Source organism: Nicotiana tabacum, chromosome 4, assembly GCF_000715075.1.
Source record: "Nicotiana tabacum cultivar K326 chromosome 4, ASM71507v2, whole genome shotgun sequence".
NCBI lineage: Eukaryota > Viridiplantae > Streptophyta > Magnoliopsida > Solanales > Solanaceae > Nicotiana > Nicotiana tabacum.
Window position 1 is genome coordinate 8390727 of NC_134083.1, and position 22564 is coordinate 8413290.

Sequence of the window (22564 nt, forward strand, 5' to 3'; positions counted from 1 at the left end):
TAGTTCATTTGCTAAAATTTCATACTAAACATGCTGAAGTTTTTTAGTTCATTTGCTAAAATTTCAGACTAAACATGCTTAAGTTTTTGTCTTGCAGTATATAATTTTCTAAAGAGTTTTTGCTAATGCATGTTGAAGTTATTTAGTTGATATACTAAAATTTCATATCAAAATATGCTGAAGTTTTGTAACGCAGTCTACAGTTTTGTCCTGAGTTTTATCCGAAATTTCAGTCTAAACAAGCTGAATTTTTTTAGTTTATTTGCTAAAACTTCAGCCTAAACATGTTTAAGTTTTTGTCCTGCAGTTTGTCAATAGTCTTTTATAAAAGAAGGGCAAAATCGTCTTTTTAAAACGCTTTTAACAAAAAATGGGTACGGACGCAAACAGAAAAATAAAACGGATATAAGTTAAAAAAGGACGACCAAATAAGGCGCCCCATGCAATTTTTACGAAAATATTTTATCCACTATATGATAAAAATCATTTCTAAATGATAAAATAAACATAATGTTGCAAACTGCAATTATCAAAAGAGAGAACGAGGCTACAATTATCTTCTAGGCAAAAAGGTTGATGGTCGTTCAACAACTTGGATCAAGAAGCCTACGGAAGGGCATAGTCCACTAACTATCGACAAAAGCTCCAATCACATGCTGTAATCGCACGCGCGATCTGCTTTCCCGTTTTTTTCATTTTATTTTATTGATTCCACCTTTTTTTTTTTCTTTTTCAACCGTAATTCTTCGTATCGTCATATTGTGCGCAGACTCCGAATTACACGCTTCTAAGTACTGTCATAAAACAGAGCGCCCCTCGTATTTAAAAAAGGCATGTGCTCTATATTTCGCAAGTTGTATAAACGACGCCGTTTCACATTTTCCATTTCTGCATCTTCTTCACTGTTCACGTTTCTCCACCATGTCTTAAACCTTTTTCCTTAGTCTTTATGTCTGGTCGCTACTCCAACTGTCCACTCTAATCCTCCACTCCACCCCAAAATACCAAAAAAATAAATAAAAAATTACAAGATCTTAGTTTCAGAGTGCTAAAAAAACTTTATTTAAAAAAGAAAAAGAAAAAAGAGAAGTCCTGTAATGTCTTTTGGGCCTCCGGGAGTGGCGTCGGGCCCAACGTTGCCGTTTTTGCCGTCGGATAATGCAACTGCTCCACCACCTCCGGTGGACCCCAGTATAACTCCTCCGGCTACAGGCGTTGCTAGTCCGCCATCTCCGGCGACCTTGATAATTCCGCCGCCTACATCGGGCAATGGAACCTCTAGAACGGGTGCTCCGTCGTCAAACAGTACTACTTTAGTGGCACTAGGAGTGGGAATTGGGATTGGGGGAGCACTTGTGCTTATTTGCGTGGGCATTTTTGCCCTTTGGTATAAGAGGAGAAAAAAGCGTCTTGGATTGGATGGTTTTGGTCACGCTCCTTCACAAGGTCCCAAAGGTGAAACTTTGTGATTATCTCTTATTGGTTCTGATGACCATTTTGGTATTAACTTATTTATTTCTTTAATTGCAATTTTAATAATATCCCTCTTGTATTTTACTTTAGTTGGGTTGATACAACGTTTATATCTGCTTAATGAAGTCATCATCCATTCTTGCTAGTCATTAATTTTACTTGTTAAGTATACCATTTATTGGGGGTCATTTGTGTGAAAATGATTATGAATAATTAATTATAATCTGAATGTACATAAGTGTTTTTTAATTTCTAAATTTAATATGCATTTGGACCTTAGTGTTGGCACGTTTTGATATTTTGTTCTCTAGCACCTGTCTAAAAATGGAGATTCTATTTCATGCTATTTTAATACTTATTTGAATTTGTCATGTTCTTTAGTGGAACATTGGCCCTCAGTTGGCTCTTAATTTTATTATTTTACGCTCTGTGTTTTCAATTTATTTGTGGAACTTGAGGGACAGTGGACTATCAAAAAACTTTTCTTATGCATTTTGGCAACAATAAACCTGTTAATTTTCATCATCCTTTACTGCATTTCTAATTCAAATTGTGTCCTTGGTTATGATTGAGGATGATGAGATCTTTTGAATATTGTCATTATTTATCCAGGAATGATCCACTAAGAGAAATATATTCGTGTTTTTCATTAAGTTGATGATGATTGATGATTGAATGAAGATTCAAGCCTCAGTGCATCATATTCTTATTTCTTTTGGGATTATTAGCTGGGAAGGGAGGATATTTGATGTTCCATTTCTTCAGCACTTTTTAGATGCAAAATTATTACGTTTCAGCTTTACCATGTTATTTTGCAGTCAGCTTAGTACTCTTTAACGGAATTAATAATTCCAGAAGTAGAGTCTGGAAATAAGTAATGGAAGCTAAAAAACAAAATGAAATTGTTATATCAGGGTTTTGTGCTAAAACATTTGGCGGCATTTTTCACTTATATGTGCTAAGACTAACTTTCAGTTAATGGTATTTCTCACTTATATGTCCTAAGGACCAACTTCAGCTGAATGCACTCCCTTTGGGGGGGGGGGGGGTTCTGTAATTTGCCTTTTCGTCAGTCTTTGTTTGCAATCTTCCCATGATATTATTACTATTGTTATCATCATCATCAACAACAAAAATTATCATCATTATTACCTAATATGGTTTTTTTTCCTGCTTGTTTTATGCTCAGATAATTGTTTTGGAGGTCAACATCATCAATGGCAACAAAATGCTCCTCCATCAGCAGAAAGCATGGTGAGGATACCACTAAATCCCTCTCCTCCACCAGCTGTTACATCAGGTTCACAAGTATCGTCAGTAGATGGATCTACTCCTCCACTGCCACCTTCCACTGGCAGTAACTTGAGTTCTAACAAACATTTTCTACAACCAACTTCTGATTCCAACTTGAGTGTCTCCAGAACTACATTTACCTATCAAGAATTAGCAACTGCTACCGCAAATTTCTCTGTTACCAACCTCCTTGGTCAGGGTGGTTTTGGATATGTATACAAGGGAGTATTCCATGATGGGAAGGAGGTTGCAATTAAGCAACTAAAAGTTGGAAGTGGGCAGGGAGAGCGTGAATTTCAAGCAGAGGTGGAGATTATTAGTCGCGTTCATCACAAGCATCTTGTTTCATTGGTTGGACACTGCATTTCAGGGGTCCAGAGGTTGTTAGTTTATGAGTTTGTCCCAAACAAAACCTTGGAGTTCCACTTGCATGGTTAGTTCTCAGGGTCTCATATAGTTTATTTTCTACATTTTAGCTGAGGGCAACATGGTTTCCAAATTTCTGCCATCTTTCGGCTGTCTTACTTGCATTTAATAAAAGTTCTTCTTAGTCATTTCTTGGAGCAGATGAAGTCCTCACCATATGATCTTAATTTAAGCTTAATTAGAAGGAGAAAATTATTTTGCAGATTAATAGCTATTACAAATAACCAAGTTTTGATGTGCATAAATAAGTGCCAATCACTTAGTGCTGTTTAAAGAGAGGGATGTGAAAGGTAAGGGAACGGGTTCTAAAGGAGAAAGAAGAAGAATGCTCCTTAATGTCCTTCAAATTAACATGCAAGTAGAAGAAGAAATTGACATATTTCACTAACAGGCAAGCTGGAAAGCTACAACCAAGAAGTATAGCTTTGTGATGCCAACTCCTTTGAGTTTCAGCGTTTTGTTAAATCTATTTCGTTATTTGAGAACAAGACTTTTATGAAGTATATGTTCCAGGTTGTCCAACTTATTTCCTTCCCCACTTTTTTTTTTCTTTTCCTTATTATGTTTTTAACACAGTTCCTGGACAATATCTCTTATCGTTGAGCTTAATTGCCATTGGATCTTTTTAGTTACACCTAGAAAAGTAGGTAGGGAACTGCTAATTTTTTGTTATTTTCAAGTGTGTTTTAAACTTTCATAGTACCCCCTTATAAAAAAGAAAAGACTTTCATAGTACCTAGCAACCTTGATGCATCAGACTATAGGTGTCTATCTTGCCATGGCTGTTGCTCAAGAGGTGAATGTTTCTTCATTGTGAATGGTTGAATTTGTTAACTTTATTTGTTAACTTTTGACCTCTTTAATATTCACATATTGATATTTCTTTTACCTATATTTTAATACAAAGAAAAAGGAGACATAACAGCAGGCAAGGAGCATTCTCCACTAAGCTGGGAAACTAGGATGAGAATTGCTTTAGGCTCTGCAAGAGGATTGGCGTATCTTCACGAAGACTGTATGTTCATGAGTTGCAGAATTCTACTAATTAATATTATCTTTCTTGTTTTAGTTAGGAAAATTCCTGATAAGTATTTAAATCTCTTGAAATTTCTGTCTTGGCAGGTCATCCCAAGATCATACATCGCGATATCAAGGCCTCCAATATTCTTATTGATGACAATTTTGATGCAAAGGTGGAGTACACAATTCTGCACCTGTGTGTGTATAGTGTGTACATCATTGTGGAGTTGTTTTTTAGCGTTTCTGGTAATACATGCCTTTCTACTTTCCACTATGATCTACTTTAAAAAGCAAGAGCTTTATTCATGTGGAGAATGCCTGGCTACGAGGGACCGCCATCATAAATAAGAAACATATAATGTTGAGGTTAAATGAAAAGTGTTGCCCTTAAATCCTTAATGCAATGAGTATATGGTGGGAAAGGAATAGGAGGTGTTTTGATGGAGAGAGGAAACATATAGCAGTTGTAAAGTATAATTGTTTAGAAAATCTGTTTCAACGGTGTAAGGAGAGGACAGTAGAAGACTTCTCTGATGTTTTAGACTTTTTAGATTCATTGAATGAGTGTACTTAATTGCTATATGGTGATTTCTGTACTGTTGTAAATTTGTTTTTTGCAGTACTATTTTGGTATTTGCCTTAATAATATTTACTTATCTTATAAAAAAAAGATCCTTAATGCAATGATACCCTGCCAATTAAGGCTGAAGCTTTTTCACTCCTTTGTTTACTTCAGCACCTTGATTGACAACAGTGGATCAACTGCTGCTGACCGCTGTTTATTATTATTGCAGTAAGATAAAATTTTAACAATAGACATCACATCATACATCGATTGGCAGCTCCGAAAACCTGATATATACTTCTCTCTTTGAAATGTCAACATTTTGTTTGAGTACAATATTCAAATAAGAATTACGCCATTTGACACAGAAAATTTATGGAACCTGATGTAGAGCTGAAAGCATCTTCAAAGTTACTTGCTGGGGAATATGGAATTCTTTATTGTGCCTTTACCTGTCAAGTTGAACTACTAAATGTATAAAATGTTGTGTGGATTTGTATTCACGATCTAAAGTGAAGAAATAAAAATAAGTACTTCTTGCTCTTTTTGCCTTCAAATTTCTTATATCAACCTAGATTGTGCTGAATTTTAATTATTGTCAGGTGGGTTGGTTTTCTTAAGCCCAGATAATCAAATTTGATCTGAATGTTGTTAATCATGTAGCTGCTGCTGAAGTTTAGAGCTGGGTTGCGTTAGCAGTGATAGCCTCCTTTTTTTTTTTCCCTTTGTACTTGATGATAAGTTGATTGCTAGATGCATTTGTCATCTGTGCTCCAGGTGGCTGATTTTGGGCTTGCGAGGTTGAATTATGACACTGATACTCACGTCTCCACACGAGTAATGGGAACTTTTGGGTAATACTCTTTCGTATCTCTTAAAGACGTTTTCTATTTTCCTCATGCAGTATTAGTTTGCAGTTACTGTAGCACATTGAATCAATATTTGATCCTAATTCATTTGCGGGTTAGCTTTGAACTCTCCATAGCTTTTCATTCATTAACATCTTACCTTTTGCAGGTACTTAGCTCCTGAGTATGCTCTTACTGGGAAATTGACTGACAAGTCTGATGTCTTCTCTTTTGGAGTCATGCTTTTGGAGATTATAACTGGACGACGGCCAATTGATAAAGCTCAACACTACCTTGATGATAATATTGTTGACTGGGTAAGTTTGTTTCTTGAGAGGTGCAGTAATCTGGGTCAGCTAAATGTCGTTCAGATATATCTCATGCGTGTGTGCAGCGTTGTTTTCTTTTCCTCGAAACTCACGAATAAGGGTAGGAGGTTAATACACCATGTGATTCCTGAGTTACGAATTTATGCATTCTGTTCCTTGGACTTGATTGTCCTCTTTACTTCGAAATTTTGGTGAATTAGAACTTTTTGGTATATTAAATGGTCGGAACTCTATTTTATTGTTGATTGTGTGTTTCCATTTTGGACGAATCTTTGTCACCGTAGAGTTTTGATGTTGTTACCAGGAATTATGCAGATACAGCTTGGTTTCTACTATTGCTGATTCAGTGAAAAAGTGTAGCTGCACCATGCTATTAGTTTCTATATCTTATTACAACAAGATAAAGGATATCATGTTTCAGTGAAACTTAGGTTTACTTGTCAATTTAATGTGTTTATTAATCAATCTTTTCTCTTACTAATTATAGCTGCTGTTCATTTACGCCTGAGTCTATACGAAAGGCAACAGGACAGACATCTTATTTCTACTAAGTCTACAAAATAGAACGATTAACTCATGCACATGTTACAGTAAGACATAGTTGGCAAACTTCTCTCTGTGAACTCTCTCTCCACAACATCAGCCTACTTTGAAAAGTGGAAATTTGGCTGATTTATCAAGTAGTCCTATTTATAGACTGTAGCAATAGGGAAATTATTTTTTAGCTACTACTTCACTGCCATGTTTAGTTATATTGAATTACTTCTCACTTAGCATTCATATAAAAAATTACTAAACCTCTTTCATAGCCTGCTTAGCTTTCTTTCATCTTTCTACTCCATCGAGCTGGGGCTTTGTCTTGCATATTGACCAGAGACTGTAACTCTCTTCCCATCAAACTGGCATGTTAGTGGATTAGAATTTGACTAATCTTCCACCTCGTTTCCTAACACAAATTGGTAACAGTGCTTGCCGTTATATTATCTGCACTTAGTTGTAAACAAAAGTATCATGATGATATCCTTTCACTGTTGCACTTGTTATAAAGGACTATTCAGTCTTTTCGTTTATTATTTGTAGCTGTCAAGATGATCAAGAGCATCCATGTTCTTCTACTTCCTGCTCCCCATCCCCTACTGAATATAAAAGCAAAATAACAAGTTCCTCGAAAAAGTAACAATTTTCTCATGAAATTAGGCGAGGCCTTTGCTTACCCAGGCCCTGGATGATGACAACTTTGATACTCTTGCCGATCCAAGGTTGGAGAAGAATTATGACTCTACTGAGATGACCCGCATGGTTACTTGTGCTGCTGTTTGTGTGCGCCATCTGGCACGTCGCAGGCCTCGTATGAGTCAGGTATCTTCTGCAAGCTCAGTTTTATACATCCACTATAGCATCATCATTAACTTTTAAGAGTCACATGCATGCATTCTGCTTCAGCTTGCATCAGCTTAGCGGAAGCTTTGATTATACAACTGAAATAACTTGGAATCTATCATCATTTTTTAACAAGGTGGTTACACTATATTTAGGAAGCATGTGAAATACCAATTCTTCTTGTTGGTTCCAGAAATACAGTTTGGCTATATTTTCTAATATATAAATTAAGCCAAAGTAAATCGTTATACTTGATTTTTGAGATCTCAACTTGAATACTTAGTCTTCCTCTCTCCTCATCTCCTCTTCTTTTCGAATGGCTTTTGCCTTTAAATTTTATGCTTACCGTTTTTTTTTGGGAATCTTGTAAATACTGTCAAAGAAGAATTGTCTTGGCTTTATATTCAATGGTAAAATTTTCTTATGCAGATTGTCAGAGCTTTAGAAGGAAATTTGCCGTTGGATGATTTAAATGAGGGACTTAGACCTGGACATAGTGGTATATATGAATCTTATGGGAGCTCGGATTTCGACTCTGCTCAGTACAAGGAAGACCTTAAGAAATTTAGAAAGATGGCACTAGAAAGCCAGGCGCAGAACTCGAGTGAATGCAGTGGACCTACCAGCGAATTCGGCCCACATCCCTCTGGTTCAAGTAGTGAAGGCCTAAGAACAACTCAAGATACACGCCCTAGTATTGATGGTCGACGAGATATTAGAATAGAGTAGAAAGCAGTCGGGAAACAGAAAAGAGTGAATTTTTTGAAAGGAAAGGAGCAATGTGATGAACTTCTTATCAGAAATTTGTTGAATGTGGTAGTTCCGTTAGAGAATTTTTTGAATTTGGCATACCTTTTATATGCCACTGCTCTTTGTAATTATCAATTAATCTAGGTGCTGTTGCAGATTCTTTTGTTATTACATGTAAAGATAGACTAAAAGCAGTTCAGCAAGTCATGAGAACTTTCACTTGGTGAAAGTGTTAACCATTATTTAAAGGGCGGGCTTTATAAGCCTGTAGTTACAGTTAAATATGATCCTTGAAACTGTTTCCATTTGCAAATGGTTAATTCATGGCCCTTGTGATGTACAGGTAATAATACAACAACCCAGTATAATCCCACTAGTGGGGTCTTGGGAGTGTAGTGTGTAGGCAGACCTTACTCCTACCCTGGGGTAGAAAGGTTGTTTCCGATAGAAACTCGGCTTTCTCGGGGGAGAGAACTCTTCACCTTGCTCTTGGGTGATTCGAATTCACAACATCTTAATTGGAAGTGGAGGGTGCTCACCTCTAGAGCAACCCACTCTTGGCAATTTTAAATAACGTGTTTGTTAACATCCTTGTCGTTATTTTGTTGCCACAATTATGCCAACGAAGTAAAGTTTTTAGCTTGAAGATTCCGCTTTTCTCAATTTTTATTCAATTATGCTAAAAACACATCAACTTATTATATTACAGTATTACACAAATGAGCATTCCGTTTTAAGAAATAAGTCAAAAATTTCCCCATATCTGTAACGAAAGATTGGAAAAAAGCTAGTAGTATATGGTTTTCAACACTAGTAGATGACTTAAAATTTTTAAGTATCAAATTCTACTGACCTCTTTGAAAAAGATTACGTAACTAAAAAACATTTGAAATGGGTCATTAAACCGAACTCTCATGTGATAGTGAGCTAGCATGGGAACAAAAGACCATGGATGTAAATCTGTTGGGTCATATTACTAAAAGAAAAAAGTTTTAGGGTCTAATTAGCCTCGAGTGGAAGTTCTGGGTAAGTACAGAATACGAATAAAGAAGAATATTCGATTTACAAGCGCAATCCTCGCTGTAATGGTGATATAACGATTGAGTTTCTGAATCATTAGAGTTGTCACTTTAGCACTCATAAAATTTACATTTGTTTTTTCTTAACCTTGTTCTTGTCTACCGTTTAAACTAATCACAGAAAGCAGGAGAATTCATTTGTGTCCACCCAATCCCTCCCCCCTCTCTCTGTCTACAAAGTTGATCCTACCAAAACGTTCATCTTCTCAAAATTCAATCCAATATCTCTGTTTTTTTTAAATTGAATTTTTAATTTCCACATTTTTATATTTCAAAAAAGAAATTATGGCTTCTCGAAGGCGAATGCTTCTCAAGGTCATAATCCTTGGCGATAGCGGGTTAGTATTTCCTAAATTCTCATTTTACATATTTTCCGATCTCATTATCACTTTTCCTATAATTTTTGGAATTTTTTTAATTTCCGAATTGAAGCCCAATTCAATGGTTGTTGACTTGTTTCGCTTGGATTCGGTTTCTTTCAATGTATTTTAAAAGAATCTGAGAGCTTCAGATTGTTGTTAACGTTGTATAGCAGCAGAGTTTGCCTTTTAGTCTTTGACTGATGAAAGATGAGACCCCTTTTGATTTTATAGTAACAGTGTGTAGCTTGAAAATAGTTTGTTTGAAGTTGTAATTATTGAAGTGTGTGACTATTTCACATAAACTCTAAACTGTTACAAAACACATTTTTATTTACTTAATTATGTTTTAACACACCCCTCGCATGCGGGCTTGATTTCTTTGGATGAGCCAAGCACGTGAAAAATCTTTTTGCGGGTGAGGCTTGAACTTGAACCCATGAACTATGTCTGTTCTAATGCTACGTTGAAGTTTATTCCCTAACAACTTAAGCTTTTAGATGAGATCACAGTAATCAAAAAACTATTAGTATGATATATTGACATCTTTGCATCTCTACGTTTCTTTAATTTTTATTCCTGTTTGAACTTTTCTTAGTAGACCTCTTGATGGAGTCTTAAATTACTAATGTGCAATAAATTCATGAGTTTATTCATATGTTTATTGTACGCTAGTTTATCATCTAAAGTTTATTACAAACTCACCTTTTATCCTTTTGTAGGGTGGGGAAGACATCTCTGATGAACCAGTACTCTCGGATTCCTCTCTATTGAATTGTAAAGTAAATATTCTTCATTCTCCTTTTCTGGATTTCTTCTTACTATATACTTTTCTCCATAATTACTTTTTAGGTATGTGAATCGCAAGTTTAGCAACCAATACAAAGCCACAATTGGAGCTGATTTCTTGACAAAAGAAGTTCAATTTGAGGATAGGTTGTACACGTTACAGGTTAGATTCAAGACACAGGACTATCTAATGAATCTTGTATTCCGTGAAATTGCTTTCTCCCATGTTTAGTACTCGTTATCACTACTTTCCAATTTAATAAATGTAATTATCACGACTTACATTTCTTTCACCAAACACGTGTGCCTGCGAAATGTTTCTGCACTTATCCCCTAGAAAAGGGACATGGTTTGGATGTGTTGAGTAACATATGCCCCCTTCTAGATTGACCATTAACTCTGCAACTTTACAGCATTTGTAGCATTGACCAACAATGCCAAGGGTCCTTATCCTAGCATTATTTCCATAGTAAGCGACTTACATTAAGAAGTAGTTTGCAACAGAGTTTCCTCTTTCTTTTCAGTTAAATATCCATTTTATGTAATAACGATAACATGATTTATTTCTCATAGGATATTGTTGTTTTCTGCACTAAGAGAAGTCTGCTGATTTCGTCTTAGGAGTTTAATTCAATATCTTTGAATATGTTTGGATCACATTTTCTGTAGCTTCGTACTCCCAATTCTACGTTTTGCCTTTCAGATGGGAGGAACTTAGCTTCATATTTCAGGATTTGTAAAACTGTCTAGGGAATGATAGAAGTTCTTCAAACATATCCTTATCCTGAACTGGGGTGTTTCAGACTCAAACTGGAATGCCTTTTAAGATTGAACAAATTATTGAATCACCTAACAGGATTTTGGAGGCCGTTTGGCAGTAAAAACAACTCTTGAGTTATTTTATTTCCTTTAATCCCAATTTTTCTCTACCCATACATGTTACTCCAATATTAGAAGAGGCTTAAAAGCAATATATCAAGAAAGATGCAGCGAAAATATTTGATGCATTAGTTCAAAGGAAAGAAATCTATTCTTGATACTCCTATTTATCATATACCACATCCAATGTCATAGGTGAGTTTGAAATCTAGCTGTGTATTTGTTTTGCTAACTCTAATTATAGACAAGCTTAATGCGCATTAACAACCCTTTTCCTTGAGCAATATTTGTCAAAGCCAATACAATTTTCATGTAGTCTGTAGTGGAACTATATCCGTCATGAACAAACAGTTTCTTCAAGTATACTGGAAATTAGCTCTCCTAAATTCATGGTTTTGCAGGTTAATTGATTTAATGACTTGATAGATTGAAATATATCACACTTTATTAATATGGCTGGAAATCTGAAATCCTGAATACTTTTGCAGAGTTGCTGCACATTTCCCTTCTAATCTACTGGACTTCATTGTTTTTGCTTTAGATATGGGATACGGCTGGGCAAGAAAGGTTCCAAAGCCTTGGTGTGGCTTTCTATCGTGGAGCAGATTGTTGTGTTCTAGTGTATGATGTGAATGTCATGAAGTCATTTGAGAACCTTAACAACTGGAGAGAAGAATTTTTGATCCAGGTAGTATAACCCGTAATTTGCCTGCAGCTGCAAGCTTCGACTCTAGAATTGATTTCTGAGAAGTTCTTTCCTTAATGTTCAGGCCAGCCCATCTGATCCTGAGAACTTCCCATTCGTTGTATTGGGGAATAAGATAGATGTTGACGGTGGCAACAGCCGAGTGGTAAGTTAATTTCTCTCCTGATAAATCTTCCTCACTGAGTGATGCACTTACTTATTTTGGCATCTTTGGGTGGGCGTAGAAGGATGGTTCGTCGATGTTATAAAATTGGTTGTGTGGATTGCAGGTGTCTGAGAAGAAAGCCAAGGCATGGTGTGCCTCCAAAGGGATACCTTACTTTGAGACATCCGCAAAGGAGGGATTCAATGTGGATGCAGCTTTCCAGTGTATAGCCAAAAATGCTCTGAAAAATGAGCCTGAAGAAGAAATGTGAGTATTCCCTTTCCAATCAGGATGTCTAGTTTACCATATTATGTGGGTATGGGATGCATTCAACTTACAATATTGTCAAGTATTTTGAACCCCACTTGGTTCTTAAGTGCCTGGCTTATGACTAAAAGGAAAAAAAGTGCTTTATTCTTTTCGAAGTGGAAGTGTCTGAAACGCTATTTCGAAGGAATCAATGTTGTCCAAGTGAGAGATGATCTCAGAAAACTGAGAAATCTTGATCTTGATAGATATGCTTGATGAAGATAAGGTAAAACAGGGACCTTGAAAATTACTTGTTCGGTTCCAATTTGATTGTTCTCTTTCACATCTAGAGGGTAATTTGACGGAATCCATTGTGTGAGATTGGAAATATATTAACATGTCTTTGATAATAAAATTAGAAGTCCGAAGATCATCTGAGAGACACAGTGAAGTTGCCAATTTTTGCATGTCAAACCATCTAAGATCTCAACGATTTTGGTTGAAGTTAATTGCTCTTTTCATCTTTTACCTTGTAGATACCTTCCGGATACTATCGATGTTGCTGGCGGAAATCAATCAAGATCAACTGGATGTGAATGTTGAAGGGTTTCTTTAGTTGCATTATTCCATAGACTGCAAGTGCAAGTTCCCTTGCTCTGAATCCTTTGATGATTTATTTACTACAATGCCGTTAAGTCCTCTGTATTTGATTTTAGACATGGATTACTCCTAAAGTGTAATTATGACGTTGCAAAATTTTTTCCCTCTCCTTGAATACTCATCTGTATTTCAGATCTTATGCTGATACATGATAATATACTATTCATGATCCAGACACTTGACTACATGTTTTAGAAACAATTGTCCTTTTTCAGAGATAGCAAGAAATTGTAAAAATTGCACGGGGCGCCCTATTTGGTCACCCCATTTAACCTATACCCACTTTTTAAAAAAGTTTTAACTTGTACCCACTTTTTAAACAACTTGAGGCCTCTTTCTCCTCCTACGTTTTCTTCTCCTTCTTCTTCGGGTGATATTATTCTTTCCTCTAGATGATATCATTATTCATATGGTACAAGGTGAGCCTCGAAACGATTGTGTGGGTTACCAACAGGGACTACCCAATTCCATTTTTATCAACTGAACTTTTCGTTATCGCTATTGATGATTGTAATCTCAAAGTGTTGGACTCGTCAAGTAACTCATATTTCTGAACACAAGTAGGTAGGGTTGGGCATAAAATCCGAAAAATCGAATTTCGAACCAAACCGAATTAATTCGGTATTTTGGTATTGGCTTTTTCGGTATAATTTGAAGTTCAGCAAATACTAAACAAACTCCAGCTCCTAAAATGCTTAAGTTCAGCAGATACTAAACAAACTTCAGCTTCTAGAATGCTGAAATTCAGTAATTACAAAACAAAAACTTCAGCCAAAATTGCTGAAGTTCGGCAATTATTGAACTGAAGTGCATCCTCTAGGAGCTGAAGTTCAGCAAATACTAAACAAACGTCAGCTGCTAAAATGCTGAACTTCAGCAGATACTAAACAAACTTCAGTTCCTAGAATGCTGAAATTTAGCAATTACAAAACAAAAACTTCAGCTAAAATTGCTGAAGTTCAACAATTATTGAACTGAAGTGCATCCTCTAGGAGCTGAAGTTCAGCAAATACTAAACAAACTTCAGCTCCTAAAATTCTGAACTATACTAAACAAACTTCAGCTTCTAGAATGATGAAGTTCAGCAATTACAAAACAAAAACTTCAGCCAAAATTGCTGAAGTTCAACATAGATTGGTTCAAGCAAATTAAAAAAAAAATCATTCATTTGGGATGGGCGTTTCTTGCATAATTAATTTAGTTGCGTAAGCCTTATACTAAATCGCAACTTCTGGAAGTTCTAGTGATGTCTTTCTCTTTTCTAAGCATGTGAAGCACGTGGTTTCGTAAAATGCTGCTCTGGGATGTTTGAACACCGAGGTATTTCGTGGTCATAGATGACATAAATTTGCTCCAAAAGGAGAAGGCAAATATTCTGCTTGTCTTCCTGGGTAATTTCACGAACACCTCCTATATGAATATATTATTCATAGTAAATTTTTTGCAAACGTTATCCTTGAATTTCTAGTCATTTCAAACTCCTCTTAACCTATATTATTTCAATGGGCAAAATGCAAAAATAAAATGGGGTATTATCACTTTTAGCCCGCGCCAGAAATTATTTACATATGATAACCGAAAAAGTGTATAAAATTTGTATAGTTTTTGTATATATATATATATATATATATATATATATATATATATATATATATATATATATATATATAAAATATATATAAATTTTATATATTTTTCGACTATTATTTTTACAGCGGCTATACAGTATCATTTTTCCTAAATAAAATGGCCAAAGGCCCAAGACTAATCATTTTTAGACAACCACATAATGTATACTGTATTTTGTAAACTACGAGTCAGATATTTCTAATCAGAGTAACTTCATGTAGGTCGGCGTAGTTAAAACAAGGACGTAACATGTTGTAATGGATTTGTCTATTTTATTTTTCATATAACTATAACAACAACAACGACGATCCAGTAAAATCCCACAAGTGAAGTCTGGGGAGGATAGTGTGTATGAAGACTTTATCCCTGCCCCAATAGAGTTGAGTGTAAAGGATACACTATTTCAAAAAGGGGCTTTAGTGGCAATTAAAAATGCCTGTAGTGGCAATAATAATCGCCGCTACAAATTGTACCGGCCATTGGTTTTTAGCCGGCAATGTAGGGGTCGGCAAAGCCTTTAGCGGTTGTTCTAACAAAAGCTAGTAAAAGGTATGGTTTACGGCTGCTAAAAACCATTAGTTTTAACGGTAATTATTTGCGGCAATTGTTTTGGCTGTTGAATCCAATACATAACGGCTAACTATGCTCTTTTAGCATTTATTTTTATAGCGGGTATATTTAATTAAATTGCCACTAAAAGTTAGTTGTTTTAACATCAATTATTTATGGCAAATAGAATAGCTACAATATCCACCGTGAAAACGTCTTAATTTATCCCTTTAGCGACTATTTTTATGGCCAGAAAATTCAATTAAATTGTCGCTAAAAGTCACAAGCTTTAACGACAATCATTTAGCTACTGCGTTCGTCTAGAAAATATTACTAGTAAATCCAACAAAATTGTTAGTAAAGAGAGCCTCTTGGTGGAAAAGAAGTTTGACACTAAAAATATCAAAAATATGAAATGTAATGTATAAAAACATCGCAAGTAGTGTGAATAATCTAACAGTACAAGCAAGAAGCATTCGGTAACAAAAAATCTTATTCTTTCATACGGTCTCACAATTATGTTATCTTCCTTTGCAGTAAATTCATCCCGATTTAGAAATCTTCTCAGGAGACTCATCATTATTTAGGAAGATTAGCCTAACAATTTACTTGTACCTGTGAACTCCTTAAAAAGTGGAGGAAGCTGCAAGACAAAACCTCATAAAAAGAGCGAAACAAAATATATGAGATGAAACTAACGATTATCTATCTGCTCAACTTTAGAGAGAGACAGAAGGGACAAATCCATTATGCAATTGAAAAGGAGGGACTGGCAAAGAAAAAAATGAGAACAATTAAAAAGGATTAATATCCCTACCCCGATAAAAATGAAAGTTACCTTGGTCCCTTCACACGTTTCTGAATGAACGGGATACCTGAAGAGCTTGTACATGAAGAAAGTTATAGCATAAGAAAGAGGCAAAATAAAAGTTAAAAGATAGGAAAGCACAGAACGAATTGATCAATTCATCATGCTTGTGTTGGATCCATGAATTGCACAAAGTAATCCATCAGTTCCTTAGTTATCATATTCAATTGCACATCAAAAAAGATATCAATTCCAATACAATAAGAATAGGATGAAAGTAATCTTATTTAAGCTAAAGTATAATCCATTTGAAGTGTCCTTCAAATAACGGCACAACTACTATATACTAATTAAACTATAGAAGAAAAGGAATTTCGTGAGAGTGCTATCAGTTATGCACCTCCTATGTCATGCAAAAATTATCTAAGATTAACAAGAATCCACTTAACCTTCTGAATGTATTATGGCAAAATTTTCTCCAAAAATTGTTAGTTCAATGCTAGCTAACTATGTGAAAAATCATACCCCTATATCACCATCTGCAATATTCTTGTAGGTCATCCTCAATGCCATTCTGAAGTCTCAAATTGTAAACACATTTAAAGTGTGATGTGGTGTATCATAAAACCTGGGAACTGTCATGCTTCAAAGCAAAATAACTTTAAGTAATAAATCACCAAAATTGCTCTCAGAACATAACCACCCATTTCATGCCAAAAGTAGTAGAAACATGTGCTTCACAATCTAAATCTTTTACAATGAATATTCTCATTTATTTCTTGACAAATAGTCTGAGTGGAATTTTCATAAACAGATTAGCCGCGAAAATGCTCGACTAAAATGACATACAAAACTTGTCACCAAACACCTTACCAGACTCGACAGATTATTTCTTTGAGGCTTTTTGGCTGTTAGAGAAATACGAGAAGCAAAAGTGTCTGATACAAGCTTTATTTTCTTTCTCTATTTCTCAAATCAATAAAAAAATTGTAATGATCTAAACTGTAGCAGAATAGGAGTGACGAGGTGTTGTTAGCTGGGTTCGAACTCGAGCTAATGCCACAGAGTAACTAACTTTTGAAAATTAACGGCCGCGATTGAACCCCGTTAATGAGCAGCAAGGGACGACATTAAGCCACGTCAGCACTGGGTTGTTATAAACCAGACGAAGAGAGAGAGAGAGGGCATAACGGATTTCATGTCTCACTCCCTTCCACTCGTTTCACTCACTCTCCTTCTTCTTCTCACTCTCTCTCAGATTCGAACTTCCTCTTCTTCTTCTCTAATTTCTGCAGATCTTTCAGCTATGGAGTCGAGTTTCCATTTAGTTAGCTTAGCTTAATTTTGTTTCTTTAGATTTGTAATTTGGTATCCATTTCCAATTTATAAAAAAATTCAGAAAATTGTCCCACTTGTTTGCAATTGCCTTTTATTATTGAAATTAGCTCAAATCCTTGTTGGATCCTGACATTTGGTATCAGAGCCTCGATTCTGCGACTCTGTGGTGAGAATGGCTGAAGGAACTCGTCTCAAACTCATGGATGAAAAACCCGTAAAACATGATGAAATATTAGGGCAGGTACTCACCAGTCTGCAAGAATTTCGCGACACACAAACAGGGATTCAAGGCACCCTAGAACTAATTCTCGATAGATTGACCACTCTAGAGAGGCTTCCCAATAGAGTCCAGGGTGATAATCGTCAAGGCGATGGGTTGCTACCTCTGCCAGTGCAGGAGATGAGGCCAAACAGAAATCAGATTGTCCCAGTTCCCCCTCCTAAATGGGAATTATCCAGCCTCGAAGGACATGAACCCAAGGTATGGATTCGAAAATGTGAAAGATATTTCAATTTATATCGAACTCCAGACAATCACAAAGTAGAGGCAACTACACTTTACTTGAATGGATTGGCTGAAACTTGGTACCACTCTCTCACATTGAGTGAAGGAGAGATCAGTTGGACTAAGTTTAAGAAAGAATTGATCTGTAGGTTTGGGGATGCAGTGATGGACGACATAGTGGAGGAATTCAATAAGCTAAGTCAGATCGTTACAATAGATGAGTTTCTGGGCAAGTTTGAGGATATGAAGGCCTAGATGTTAATCAGGAACCCTCATCTTGATGAATCTCATTTTATCTCTAGCTTCATAGGAGCTCTGAAGGAAGAAATTCGATTTGGAGTGAAGTTGTTCAATCCCACTACACTCAAGTTTGCCATTGAACATGCTAGGCTAGGCTGCAAGAGATGGCTATAGAAGCTGCACAAAAGAAGAATAAAGTTAGTATTAGACCACTAGTTGTGGGGAGTAATAGCACCAGTGTCAAAACTACAGTGAATCCTACTGTTAAGCCTAATGCATTCAGGCTTAGCCCTGAAGTTTATGAGTATCGAAGGAAAAATCATCTGCGCTTTAGATGTGGGGAGAAGTACACACCAGGGCATCAGTGCAAGAAAAAATAGTTGAATTATTTGTTTGGAGAAGTGGAAGCTGCCCTAGAATGCCCTAATGATAGTGAGGGCCCTTCCCTTGCAGACTTAATAATTGAAGGGGGTAAAGAGAAAGTTGTGAAGGAAGCTGTATGTATGAGTGCGTTATCAGGGAATAACCAAGGAGTTAACTCTATCTTGGTCAGGGGTTCTGTCAAAAATAGGAACCTAGCATTGCTGGTTGATTTTAGCAGTACTCATAGTTTTATAGATGAGAACACTGTAAAGGAGACTGGTCATCAGGCTACTTATTGTCCACCAGTGAAAGTGATAGTTGCTGATGGGAACTATGTCATGTGTGCCTCTCACTGTAAAGGTTTTATGTGGAAAATGCAGGGCAAACCTTTCAAGGAAGACTTACTCATCATTCCATTGGGTGGGTGTGACATTGTGCTGGGAAACGACTGGATGAAGACACACAGTCCTACTAAGTTTGACCATGAGAAGAACTATGTTACCATTGGGAGAAAGGGAAATAAGCTGGTACTGCATGGAATTCCAGAAGAAGGCAAGCTAAGTATGATTTCCAGTAAAACTATGGGCAATGTGCTTAAGAAAGGGCAAGCACTCCTAGCTCATTTGTTCATGATAAACTCAGTGGTAGCCACCAGACATGATCAAGTGGAAGAAGCTATCCAAGCAGTACTAAAGCAGTATGATGATGTGTTTGCTGAGCCTAATTAACTACCTCCTACTAGAGCACTGGACCACTCAATTCCTCTCAAGCCAGGTAACATACCTGTGAGTTTGAGGCCCTACATGTACAACTATTATCAGAAGAATGAACTAGAGAGACAGGTCAAGGAGATGCTGACAAATGACATCATTCAGTAGAGCCAATCTCCCTTTTCTTCCCCAGCTCTTCTTGTTAAGAAAAAGGATGGGACATGGAGGTTCTGTGTCGACTATAGGGGGCTAAATGATATTACTATAAAGGATAAATATCCAATTCCCATTGTGGATGATTTATTGGATGAGCTTCATGGTTCTGTGATTTTTTCTAAGGTGGATTTGAGAACTGGCTATCACCAGATCAGAATGAGGGAAGAGGATGTATTTAATACTGCTTTCAGAATGCATATGGGCCATTATGAGTTCAAGGTTATGCCGTTTGGATTGACGAATGCTCCTGCAACCTTCCAAGCACTAATGAACCAGGTTTTTCAACCATACTTAAGAAGATTTGTCTTAGTCTTTTTTGATGACATACTTATCTATAGTGAATCACTGGAAAGACATGTTGAACATTTAGCTGTTGTGTTTGCTTTGCTGACAAACCATTCTCTATTTGCAAAAACAATCCAAGTGTTCATTTGGGCAGGCTCAAGTTGAGTACTTAGGCCATGTGATCACTAAGAAAGGTGTTTCTACTGATCCAACCAAGATACATGCCATGGTTGAATGGCCCAGGCCTAGTTCAGTTAAGTCACTCAGAGGTTTTTTGGGTCTAACAAGTTACTACAAGAAGTATGTTGCTGGTTATGATGCCATATGCAGACCACTTACTGATCTTCTCAAGAAGGATTCATTCAGCTGGAATGATGAGGCTGAACTAGCCTTCTCAGCACTCAAGTCTGCTATGACTTCCACCCCACTGCTGATATTACCTGATTACTCTAAGGAGTTCACAGTAGAAACAGATGCTAGCCATAGTGGAATTGGGGTTGTACTAATGCAGGAGGGTAGGCGAGTGGCCTATTTCAGCAAGGTCTTAGCCCCAAGGCACAGAGACAAGTCCATTTATGAGAAAAAGTACATGGCTCTACTGAATGTAGTTGATAAATGGAGACACTACTTGCAGTTCAAACACTTTATGATCAGAACTGACCATCACAGCCTGAAGTACCTATTAGAGTAAAGGGTCACCACTGCTGTCCAACAGAAAGGAGTGACAAAATTATTGGGGCTCGACTATGAGGTACAATATAAAAAAGGGGCTGAAAATAGAGTGGCAGATGCTTTATCTACACAGTATGAGAATGAAGGCATCAATCTACCTCAGGTGACTGCACAACTAATGGATATCAGTACTTCAGTTCCCTCATGGATGCAGGACATAGCTTCAAGTTATGAAGGTGATCCCCAGGTTATAGATCTAATTGCTCAGCTTACAGTTGACTTGCAAGGTCCCAGTCTGTGGCATTATTCCTCTGGTGTGCTCAGGAAAAAAAGGAAGGTTTATGTTGGAAGTAATGGTAACCTAAGACAACAACTGATTGCTACTTTTCACGACTCACCCATGGGTCGTCATTCTGGGCAATTGGGAACACTCAAAAGGCTATCACAACTGTTCTATTGGGATGGGATGAAGCAAATGGTTATTAACTTTGTGGCGAGCTGTGATGTGTGTGTCAGGAGTAAGGATGACAATTTGGCCTATCCAGGTCTATTGCAACCCCTTCCTATTCCTAACCAAGCATGGGGGTCATATTAGTATGGATTTCATAGAAGGGTTACCTAGATCAAGAAACAAAGATGTGATACTAGTAGTGGTGGGCAGAATGACAAAGTATGCCCACTTCATGGCTCTATCTCACCCTTATACTGCTGCAACAGTAGCTGGCTTGTTCTGGAAGAAGGTGCTTAGCCTTCATGGCACACCTGAGTCCATTGTTACTGACAGAGACATGGTCTTCTTAAGTAACTTTTGGCAGGCGTTGTTCAAATTACTGGGCACTCAGTTGCATTATACTACAACATATCATCCCCAAAGTGATGGCCAATCTGAGAGGGTGAACAAATATTTGGAAAACTACCTCAGATGCATGACTGCTAGTAGATCTACTAATTGGAAACAATGGCTAAATGCTGCAGAATGGTGGTACAACTCCAACTTCCACACCATCCTGAAGTGCACTCCCTTTGAAGCTTTATATGGTTATTCTCCACCTCACTTGTCCATTGGCCCACTCCTTGAAACCATAGTTCCAGCTGCTGAAGATGCCGTCATGAGAAGACAACAAATGCAGTAATTGCTTAAGGACAACTTAAGTAAGGCACATGAAAGGAAGAAATATTATGCTGACAAGAAGAGGACTGAAAGAGAATTCCAAGTTGGTGACATGGTTTACTTAAAACTCCAGCCATATAGGCAGACTTCTATTGCGCTAAGGAAGAATCTGAAGCTCAGCTCTAAATATTATGGGCCTTACCAGATACTTGCTCGAATTGGTCAGGTAGCTTACAAATTAGAACTGCCTCCAGATTCTAAGGTACATCCTGTATTCCATGTATCCCTAATCAAAAGGAAGGTTAGCAACAGGGTAGTCGTACAAACTGTACTACCTAGCACTAGCGAAGATGGACAATTTTTAGTAAAGTCAGTTGCAATCCTACAAAGACAGATGGTGAAGAAGAACAATGCAGCAGCTATAAAGGTATTAGTGCAATGGTCCAATTTGCCACCGGAAGATGCAACATGGGAGGACTATCACTTTATCAAGGCAAAATTTCCTGATTTTGATCCTCATCCTTGAGGTCAAGAATGGTTTGAAGGGAGAGGGTATGTAATGATCTAAGCTGTAGCATAATAGGAGTGACGAGGTGTTGTTAGCTGGGTTCGAACTCAAGCTGATACCACAAGGAGTAACTAACTTTTGAAAATTAACGGCTGCGATTGAACCTCCGTTAATGAGCAGCAAGGGACGACATTAAGCCACGTCAGCACTGGATTGTTATAAACCAGACAAAGAGAGAGAGAGAGAGAGAGAGAGAGAGAGAGGGCATAACGGATTTCAGGTCTCACTCCCTTCCACTCTTTTCTCTCACTCTCCTTCTTCTTCTTCTTCTCACTCTCTCTCAGATTCTAACTTCCTCTTCTTCTTCTCTAATTTCTGCAGATCTTCCAGCTATGGAGTCGAGTTTCCATTTAGTTAGCTTAGCTTAATTTTGCTTCTTTAGATTTGTAATTTGGTATCCATTTCCATTTATAAAAAAATTCAGAAAATTATCCCACTTGTTTGCAATTGCCTTTTATTATTGAAATTAGCTCAAATCCTTGTTGGATCCTGACAAAAGTCTTGGACTATAACTACGTATACTCTCAATTTCGGTCCCAATTTTGCCCTCGTATCTTACAAGAGTTTCTACTTAAAAATATAAAATTAATACACCACATTTAAGTCTACATAATCATATA

General features: G+C 36.9%; 3 protein-coding genes across 3 annotated transcripts; all 3 read left to right on the forward strand.

The window, feature by feature from the left end:
- Positions 1 to 721: 721 nt before the first annotated feature.
- Positions 722 to 8363, forward strand: LOC107815359 (proline-rich receptor-like protein kinase PERK15). The gene is made up of 8 exons (XM_016640930.2): positions 722 to 1455; positions 2663 to 3199; positions 4100 to 4207; positions 4315 to 4385; positions 5555 to 5631; positions 5795 to 5942; positions 7152 to 7313; positions 7764 to 8363. Exons 1-8 carry the CDS (start codon positions 1098 to 1100, stop codon positions 8061 to 8063), a joined length of 1761 nt encoding a protein of 586 aa, XP_016496416.1. The 5' UTR covers positions 722 to 1097; the 3' UTR covers positions 8064 to 8363.
- Positions 8364 to 9208: 845 nt separating this feature from the next.
- Positions 9209 to 13123, forward strand: LOC107815360 (ras-related protein Rab7-like). The gene is made up of 7 exons (XM_016640931.2): positions 9209 to 9501; positions 10245 to 10271; positions 10375 to 10474; positions 11732 to 11878; positions 11961 to 12041; positions 12166 to 12308; positions 12827 to 13123. Exons 1-7 carry the CDS (start codon positions 9449 to 9451, stop codon positions 12891 to 12893), a joined length of 618 nt encoding a protein of 205 aa, XP_016496417.1. The 5' UTR covers positions 9209 to 9448; the 3' UTR covers positions 12894 to 13123.
- Positions 13124 to 21488: 8365 nt separating this feature from the next.
- LOC142179785 (uncharacterized) lies at positions 21489 to 21902 on the forward strand. The gene has a single exon (XM_075250660.1). It carries the CDS (start codon positions 21489 to 21491, stop codon positions 21900 to 21902), a length of 414 nt encoding a protein of 137 aa, XP_075106761.1.
- Positions 21903 to 22564: the final 662 nt, after the last annotated feature.

Bases quoted from the DNA above. Each gene is read 5' to 3' on its own strand.
- LOC107815359 (XM_016640930.2), top strand. From the start codon at position 1,098: ATGTCTTTTGGGCCTCCGGGAGTGGCGTCGGGCCCAACGTTGCCGTTT. The intron at 5,943-7,151 runs GTAAGTTTGTTT...TCATGAAATTAG, and splicing joins ATGATAATATTGTTGACTGG to GCGAGGCCTTTGCTTACCCA. The intron at 7,314-7,763 runs GTATCTTCTGCA...TTTCTTATGCAG, and splicing joins GCAGGCCTCGTATGAGTCAG to ATTGTCAGAGCTTTAGAAGG.
- LOC107815360 (XM_016640931.2), top strand. From the start codon at position 9,449: ATGGCTTCTCGAAGGCGAATGCTTCTCAAGGTCATAATCCTTGGCGAT. The intron at 9,502-10,244 runs GTTAGTATTTCC...ATCCTTTTGTAG, and splicing joins ATAATCCTTGGCGATAGCGG to GGTGGGGAAGACATCTCTGA. The intron at 10,475-11,731 runs GTTAGATTCAAG...TTTTTGCTTTAG, and splicing joins ATAGGTTGTACACGTTACAG to ATATGGGATACGGCTGGGCA.
- LOC142179785 (XM_075250660.1), top strand. From the start codon at position 21,489: ATGGTTTACTTAAAACTCCAGCCATATAGGCAGACTTCTATTGCGCTA.